The sequence below is a fragment of the Carlito syrichta genome, unplaced genomic scaffold, assembly GCF_000164805.1.
Source record: "Carlito syrichta isolate Samal-C Ts95f unplaced genomic scaffold, Tarsius_syrichta-2.0.1 Scaffold58783, whole genome shotgun sequence".
Taxonomy (NCBI): Eukaryota; Metazoa; Chordata; class Mammalia; order Primates; family Tarsiidae; genus Carlito; species Carlito syrichta.
Genome location: NW_007002879.1, coordinates 345,214 through 354,003, shown reverse-complemented (window position 1 = coordinate 354,003; position 8,790 = coordinate 345,214). Strand labels below are relative to the sequence as shown.

The window sequence follows — 8,790 nt, the reverse complement described above, 5'->3', positions numbered from 1 at the left end:
TAGCCGGAACTATAGGTGCGCACTACCATGCCTGGCTGATTTTTTGATTTATTGTAGAGATGAGGTCTCGCTGCCCAGGCGGGTCTTGAACCCGTGGGCTCAGGCAATCTACTCACCTCAGCCTCCCAAAGGTATGGGATTACAGGCTGAGCCACCGAGCCTGGCTTACAATTACCTTTTTAGTTTTTCATAGTAGAACATAATATGAAAAGTTTTCTCCAGTATACTATTTTATAGCTTTCTTTTTCTACCTGTTAGCTTATCAGTAAAAAAATTTAATTTTATTTGACAATTAATAACTGCATGGATCTCTTTCAGATCTTCATGGTGGAAAAGAGTAAATCTGTGAGGTCATCTACAAGAGGAATTGCTACACATTCACATCATGATTTTATTATTTTTAAAATAAATTATTGAACTTCTCTAGACCCCAGTTTTCTTACCTGCAAATTAGGAACAAAGAGATTACTTTACTTTTTTTTTTTTTTAAGCAGGATTTGAAAGGACAGGAAAGCTCCTATAGAGGGAGGGGACCCAAAGGGGTTGCCCAGATTACTTTCCAAAGAGGGGTTTTTGAGACAATGAAATAAACCAATATATGTAAAGTGACTAGCATAGTTTTTGACAATAGCAAGTACTCCCTAAATGTTAGTTACTATTAACATTAGTATTACTTTAGTTTAAGCAAACATCACTCAGGAATCAGGTGAAAAAAGTACAACTTTGGTCATACTTATCTAAATTAGAAACTTACACTGAATGTGCCAAAATATATATAATCAAATTCCTAGACATAAAACACAAACAAAAATATCAGCTTCTATAGATAATGGCTGAGTCATTTTCATGATGTAGTTTTTGGCTGAACATTCAAAAGTATGTTTTAATTTGAAAATTTGATAATGGCAGCAATTATAATACAATTCTATTTTTATTTTATGTGTTTAAAACACTATGTGTGTTTTGACAACGCAATTGTTTTGTTTTCTTTTTTCATATTTCCTTCGCAGATAGTCTTGCCTCTTATTTAAAGCTCCTTGCTCTTCTATGAGCTATTAAATTCTAATCATTCTTGTCATCACTTTAGGATACTTTTAAGTTAAATTTATTTCTTGTTTGCCAACTTCCAGAGTCCTCTTGCCCTAATCAAATTTATCAGTACATGCCTCTCATCTCTCCTCCTTCTCATTTAACTGAAGGATCCAGTCCAAATTCCTTTTTCTGCTAATACCTTACCAGTTAACCACTTTGCTTTATAATCTGTTAGATTTATGGTATCCTAAGTTTATGGTGAGGAAATGCCAAGTACATTATGAATATGACCAAAGCCTTTAATAATAACCACATGGATTCCATAGCTTACATAGTTAGACGATAAATTAGGAAAAAGATAATTAGAAATTCCAAATTCGCCTAAACTTATCCATTGAAAAAATTATTAGTGGTAACGTGTATCTTATGAAAGAATTTTTATCTAACTAGATTTTTACCTCCAACATAGCTAATAAAAAGACTGTAAAATCCTAGATGGCTTTCTAATACTCTTGTCATTTAGATGAAAATCTTGCCCCTATTGCAGCTCAGGTTCATTGTTTTTGTTTTTGTTTTTTTGAGTTGGAGTCTCACTCTGTCATCCAGACTGGAGTGCAGTGGCATGCTCAAGGCCACCACATCCTCAACCTGCTAGGCTCAGGCAATCCTTCTGCCTCAGCCTTCTGAGTAGCTGTAACTATAGGCACGTGCTACCATGCCCGGCTAATTTTTTTTTGATTTGTACTGTAGAGATGAGGTCTCGCCAGGTTGCACAGGCTGTTCTCGAACCTGTGGGCTCAGGCAATCCTCTTGCCTCAGTCTCCCAAAGTCATGAGATTACAGGTTTGAGCCACTGTGCCAGCCTCAGGTCCATTGTTAAAGTGGTTATGATAGAGAAGGATTAAGAGTTCACTAATTCTATTTACTCTTTCTGAAATTAACTGGGAACAAGTTCTCTTCCATGAGATGTGGTGGAAGTGATATACATAATTTCCAGGTCTGGCCATAAAATCCCATGGATTGACTGACTGCATGCTCTCTTCCTTTCCTGTAATAGCCTTGGGCAGCCATGTGTTTAAAATGATAGTGCCACAAAATTGGAAAAGCCTGGATTCCCAAGTGACCATTTGGGGAAGAGCTCCTAAGAAGGGCTTGTCAATCTCCATTGGACTGTGCTATCACCAAGAAATTCGTCTTTATTGTATTAGGTTATTGAGATTTCAGAGTTAATTTCTTACTATAGCTTATAGCACAGTATGATCTTAATAATTTAGAATTTCATCTAGAAAAACAATATGGCTTTCTTCTTAGATGGTATAATCAATTTGAGACTTAGGTACTTATTTACAAAAGGCCTTTTCTATCAGATAAAAAAGAAACCCGCAGAGGGTTTTGATCAAGTGCTTAATCTGATCAACTTCTTACCACGTTACTTCTCTGCTTAATATCCCCTAAAGAGTAATCATTGTATAGCATTTAAAGTCTTTCCAAACTGACCCATACATACTAGGTTTGAAAATATTAAATGCATGGTGTTTACTAAAACATAGTTATTAAGCAAATTTTATTTCCTGTTTCTTATTTTATCCTGAGAAATTCTAGACTATTAAGCAGACATATATTTTATTAAGTTATGGTATAGCAAAGGAGCAAAAAGACAAGGAAGAGAAAGAAGAGAAAAATGAGTTAGACTGGAAGGCAGATAATAGGAGGAGAAAGCGAGAGTACTTCTTATTCCTGCCTGATTCTTATACCCACCCTATTACTTCTTGATTCAGGGCCTTCAGAGAAGGTAAGAAAGAGAAGATCTGTTACTTTTCCCAAGAAGGAATTAAGCCCAAATGTTTGACATAATGCTACTCTATAGGTATGTATATCAACTTTCAAGTGATCTTAAAAGATGGTGCAATATAAAAACCAGCCCACTATATCCAGATTATTAAAAATAATTTTATGATTGATAATGGTCATCAATTTTCCTCTAATCTTTACCTTGACTCAAAAGTCTACTATTCACTTTGGTTTAAATATTAATTTCCTTTAATAAATTTACATTAAACATGATTAATTTTTTTTGAGTTAGGGGTCTCACTCTGTCACCCAGGCTGGAGTGTAGAGGCATGCTCAGGGCTCACTGTCACCTCACCCTCCTGGGCTCAGGCAATCCTTCTGCCTCAGTCTCCTAAGTGTCTGGGACTACAGGTACATGCCACCATGTCTGGATAATTTTTTGATTTTTTTGTAGAGATGAGGTTTTGCTATGTTGCTTAGACTGGTCTTCAAGTCCTGGGCTCAAGCAACACTTCTGCCTCGACCTCCCAACATGCTGGAATTACAGGCATGAGCAAAACTATTAAATTTCAATCCATGGTATAATTTTTTCCATATAACCAGTGTTTTGTTTAAGAAGATGTCTTTGATACTAACCTTGGTTTCTGTGATTTTCTTTTGGATCGCATCCATTGTGTAGGGTCCCTCCTTCCATAACTCAAGCTTGGCTCTGGCCTGTCCTAAGACTTGCTCAGCTTCCTCCTTAGCTTCCAGCCATTGTGTTGAATCCTTTAACATTTCATTCAACTGTTGCCTCCGGTTCTGAAGGTGTTCCTGGACTTCATCCCACTGATTCTGAATTCTTTCAACTGGAATAAAAGGAAAAATGAACATATAGTAGTAAATGCTAGTCTGGAGAAGGCATTTTATATTTAACATCTAAACATTATTTTACATTTATATTGCCCATTAAAAAATTGTTAATTGTGTTATGTCTAGGGTGATAAACAATAGGATTTCTTGCTTTTTATGGCAAACATTAGTTTCTGCTAAATTATCTTCATGAAAGTGACATAGAACATCGGCATACATGTAAGATTTTTAACTCTTGATCCGTATGAACCAAGTATGATTAATCTGCTAAAAGGTTATTATACTATAGCAGAGTGCACAAATCCCTTCATTCTTACCACTTAAGTGCTCTGCAGCCTGATTTCCAGTGCCAGTATTGGTATTTCATTGCCTGAAGGCTTTCTGTAGCCACAAGAGTTTGCTTTGCCATCTAAATGGCAGGTTAAATACTCGAGGGAATTGACTCCTCTCTGCCACTCCCTAGATACGGTCTGTAAGCAATGACTAATGGTAGAAATTGGGGTATGGATATTCTAGCTCCTTTGCTTTGAGGCATGTGTTTTATAAGTGTCCCAAATTTTCCCCAATGAGATAAAGCCCCAGTGGTCCTCAACAGTAGCTTGCTTGATAATGCACCATCCTCTATTGCCTGCCTTCCTTACCTGTCTCAATTTCCCACTCTTCTATTGATTTATTTGCCTCCTAAATGAACCATTTGCTCTCAAAATCGTTTTCAAGGGTTTTCATCTGAGGGAAGCCAAAAGTAGATAGGTATACTAGAAACTTCTTTTATCAATATCTAAGAATTTATGCTGGGTACAGATTATAAGACTGGCTCTATTGAGGCTATTTTTGATATAATTATGCATCTAATATGGAGATGCTACATAGATTCTATTCTGAAATTCTTCATTTTATAATATTAACAATAAACAGAACTACACTATTTTTTCTGAACAATTTCTTTAAGTTGGTTTCATGAAATGGAAAGTGTCTAAACAAGCAATAAAACCACCATTCACTTTTATCTCTTAAAACTTGACCAACATTCTAGATTCTTCCCTAAATTTCACCCAACACCATATATAATTAGTTAAAAATTTATCTCATATTCAACTTCTTCCTTCTTTCTATTGCCACTTCAAAGCTCTATTATTTTTGGCCTTCATGTCTGCAAGAGACTGTCTATCATCTTCTTGCCTGCAGTCTCTGTATATAGTGTAAATTCTACCCTGTACAAAGATTAATAATTTATGTAGGTCTGATCCCCCACTCCCTCATTTTAAAAACTTCAATGTCTCTCCACTGTCTTCTGGAATATCTTAGCTTGACATACATGTTCCTCTGTGATCTTGTCTGGATAATTTTAGAGATTTATCTATAAAGGAACAAATCACAACATAATCAGGATTAAGAAAACCATCACAGATAATACAGGAAACTTGCAGTAGTGGAACTGTTACTACATCTAGGCCCAAGGAATGAGGCTAGGGAGAAGTAGCCAGAAGCAGAGAATCGTAATGAGAAACCACCTTGAGAAAAGCAGTAACCTTTTATCAAGGGACACAGTCAGCCTGTGGCAACCTCATGGGGAAGGAATTAGGAGAATAAACATCCTGACCTCATTTTACACCATTTCTTCAATTTTCTACTATGGCACTTCAGTGCCTAAATCAACTGGAAACCAGAAAGCATGGGAGCCTGATGATGACACGGGTCAGCCTTCCAGAATGAGGAGCATGGGAGAGAATGGCAAAGATTGGCTATAGATGGACAAAGCAAAAGTTTACAGCACAGTACTGTAAAAGTATGTTTCTTATTTTATTATGCAAGTGAAGTGCTTTTTAATCAACCCTGTGGCCTCCATAAAGTAGTGAGAAGTTATGAGTTAAAGGAGTGCTTCAGATATTTTGTAAATAATCATCAGGACTAGATAGACTCCACAAACTAATGATTGTGACATGAAATCAAGAATGTGGTTCCTAGCCGGGCACGCTGGCTAATGCCTGTAATCCCAGCATGTTGGGAGGCTGAGTTGGGAGACTCACTTGAGCCCAGGGGTTTGAGATCAGCTTGGACAACATAATGGGATTTCATCTCTACAAAAACAAATTAGCTGAGTGTGGTGGCACGTGCCTGTAGTCTCAGCTACTCAGGAGGCTGAGGCAGAAGAATAGCTTGAGTTCAGGAGATTGAGAATCTGCTTAACCATCCTCATGCCACTATACTACAGTCTGGGCTGTAGACTGAGATCCCCACTAAAAAAAATCTAGTCCCAAGAATAAGTAAAATAAGTGGCACTCATTACAGACTAATTCTTTTATTGGATTGATTTCTGTTTGGGTGTCTGTGATACATTGTAAAACAAGTGAATATATTATATCCCAATTTCAGTTAACTCTTTCTCTAATCTTGTTTCATTGTTGTTGCTCAACTGAGTAGTGGAACACCTATTACAGTTGAAGCTTTAGAGCTGTTGATTAGCCTTTTATTTAAACTTTGGTTTATAAAATTAATAGTGTAAATGCTAATACAAGAAAGCTGTTTAAAATATAAACAAAAATGTCTTTAAGTGTTCTGAAACTAACTTTCAATGGTCATAGAAATGATTGATATTCCAGTTACAAACTATTTTTCAATTTATAGTAGGTTACTTCATTATATATACTTGACACTTCTTTCATGTAGCCTATTGTTATATACTATATATATTTGAAAATAATAAAATTGACTTTCCTTAAAAATGGTCTCTTTGCCTTTTCTTCAATTAGCCTTAATTAGTAACATTTCACTATGCTAGCATTTTTAAAGAATGCCTAGTGGTTCTCACATAAACATGGCAAGCTGTTTAGATTCATCCGAGTAAATATTTTGTACACCCTATAGTTTATTTCAATAGGTTAGAAAGAGTATATATTTTTAAATAGTTATCTCTAGATATTAAAAACAAAGTAGTTCTTTCTATTATGTGAGAAGGTGTTTTTTTTTTTAATTGTGGAAAAAGGAGAGAATTTTTATAGCCTGAACTATTATTTCAGACAAACATACCATTTGAATGCTTGTTCAATCACAACAATAGAAGGTTGTCAGTCAAAAGTGGTCATATGTGTGTAATGCAGCAAGTTATAATAGTTCATTCATGTGTGCAACCTACTGAGGGTATGCTTTTTACCCTTGACTTTCAACTGTACATTAACAATATACAATACTTAACTAAATATATATGTAGGTTACAGACTCCCTTAACAATCCATCTACCCCTCCATGCATCCCTATCCTTCATCTAGACAGCCAGTCACCATTTTCTTTATCATCCTCTAGATATCAGGCATTATACCAAATATTGGAAAAACAGAGGAGTTTAAGATAGATTCCCTGAATTCTGGTTTGGGTGCCTGTTAGATAGTGGTATTGTTCCCTATCTACCCAAAGAATACAGGATGAGCATAGGGAAGAAAATTAGTTCAGTCTTGAACTTATTCAGTGAAAAGTTTTGAGGGTCATACACATAAAACGATCACTTTAGTCAATTGGATTGAAGGATCTATAGCATAGCTATGTATTTTGAAAGAGACAGAAATCTGGGGTTGGCAGTCATTACAAAGAAGTAAAAATTGAAGCCACAAATGTAAACACATTCTCATTAGTATGGCATATAGGTTGAGTCAATCAGAGGTTTGGGGACGGAGTCATGGAAAATGTAACATATAAAGAATGAGTACAACAAAGAGCCACTACGATAAAGGCTGAGGAGACAGGACTACTATCAGGATAGTGTACTTTCCTAGAAAATAGTTAATATTTTGAAATGTCATAGGTGTCACAAGAGATAATAAAAATTTTGACTGACATATATTTGAATACTGACTCTATTTGAAGCACAGTTTTAAGTACTTTACATGTATTAATTCATTTAATCGTCATGATAATCCAATGAGACAAGTATATTCTTCATGTTTTTGTATTATTGCCATTATCCTCATTTGACAGATGAGGAAATAAAAACTGTGTTAAAAAATTGGCCAAGGTCATACGGATAGTGACAGCTACAGCCAATACTTGGACCCAAGGGGTCAGACCACTGAAACTCATGCCAAAAGTATCCACTGACTTTGGCCACATGAAATTGTCCATAGACCATAAAGAAAATGATTCCAGTGGGGTGGTAGAAATATTATTGTAGACTATCTATCAGTAGTTCTTTATAAGAAGGGGTAGAGGAGGGTTTGGGGTCAAGGAAAGGCTTTTTTTTTTTTTTTTTACAATATATGGAAAACTTGAGTAAGAAGAGAGGTTTTGGTGGGGGAATGGTAAAAAGGTAAGGAGATGCCAGATGGAAGAAGAGACCCTGAGAAGGTGAGTATACTGAACATTCATTAACTGCCTCTGTCTCCCATTTGTGTGGTTTCCACACAGTAGAATTTCCCTAGCTCTGTGACTGATGCCTGATTAGTTTTAACTCATCTCCCTGGCTTCAGTGGTCCATTCAAGGGTGGATTTATGTCCAAGTAAGGCCAATAAGAGCCAATGAAGCAACTCTAGAATTTTTTGTTCACAGTTCTTTAAAAAAAAAAAAGAATACTCACTGCTTCCAGTTTAAGATGAATGAAAAAGCATACATCCCTGTAATATTATGACATTCTTCTTAGAACAATTAAGGTAAATTAAGTGGAAACAACATTAGGGAGCAGAGCCATGAAATGGAGAAGAAAAACTAGACTCTCATTACACTATTTTAATTCCTGAATCAAGCTTCACCTACTCCTCAATTGTTTAGTGACACTGATGGACACATTTCTTCTGAGTTAGTATAAGCTACTTTGAATTGTATTTTACATTACTACATCATAAAAGTTCTAAGTTATGTAGAGGGACAAACTCTTTTGATGAAAACAAAAGCCTCAAAGGAACTGTGCAAGAATCAGAGGAATTGTAAATGGGAATGTCTTTCAAATAGAAAAGTTTAAAAAAGGACACTGACTATGTTAAAACAGCTTTAACAAGGGTATCTGAATAAATAAACTTCATGCTTATTTCACCTTGGAGGAGTTCCTACATAAAAACTAGCAATGTCCCAAAGCTTACCGAAAATGTCATGGTCTTTAGATCAGCAGTTCCCAAACTTTTTGGCATCAG

At 35.8% G+C, this 8,790-nt stretch overlaps 1 protein-coding gene across 1 annotated transcript in view; it reads right to left on the bottom strand.

Annotated features, from left to right (window-relative positions):
- LOC103251561 (dystrophin-like) overlaps nucleotides 1-8,790 on the bottom strand; it is a gene marked incomplete at both ends in the record, with an annotated part of 504,158 nt that overhangs the window by 211,963 nt on the left and 283,405 nt on the right. Inside the window, one exon of the mRNA XM_008050158.1 lies at nucleotides 3,460-3,671. Coding sequence (XP_008048349.1) covers nucleotides 3,460-3,671 — 212 coding nt within the window. The remainder of the gene's footprint in view (nucleotides 1-3,459; nucleotides 3,672-8,790) is intronic.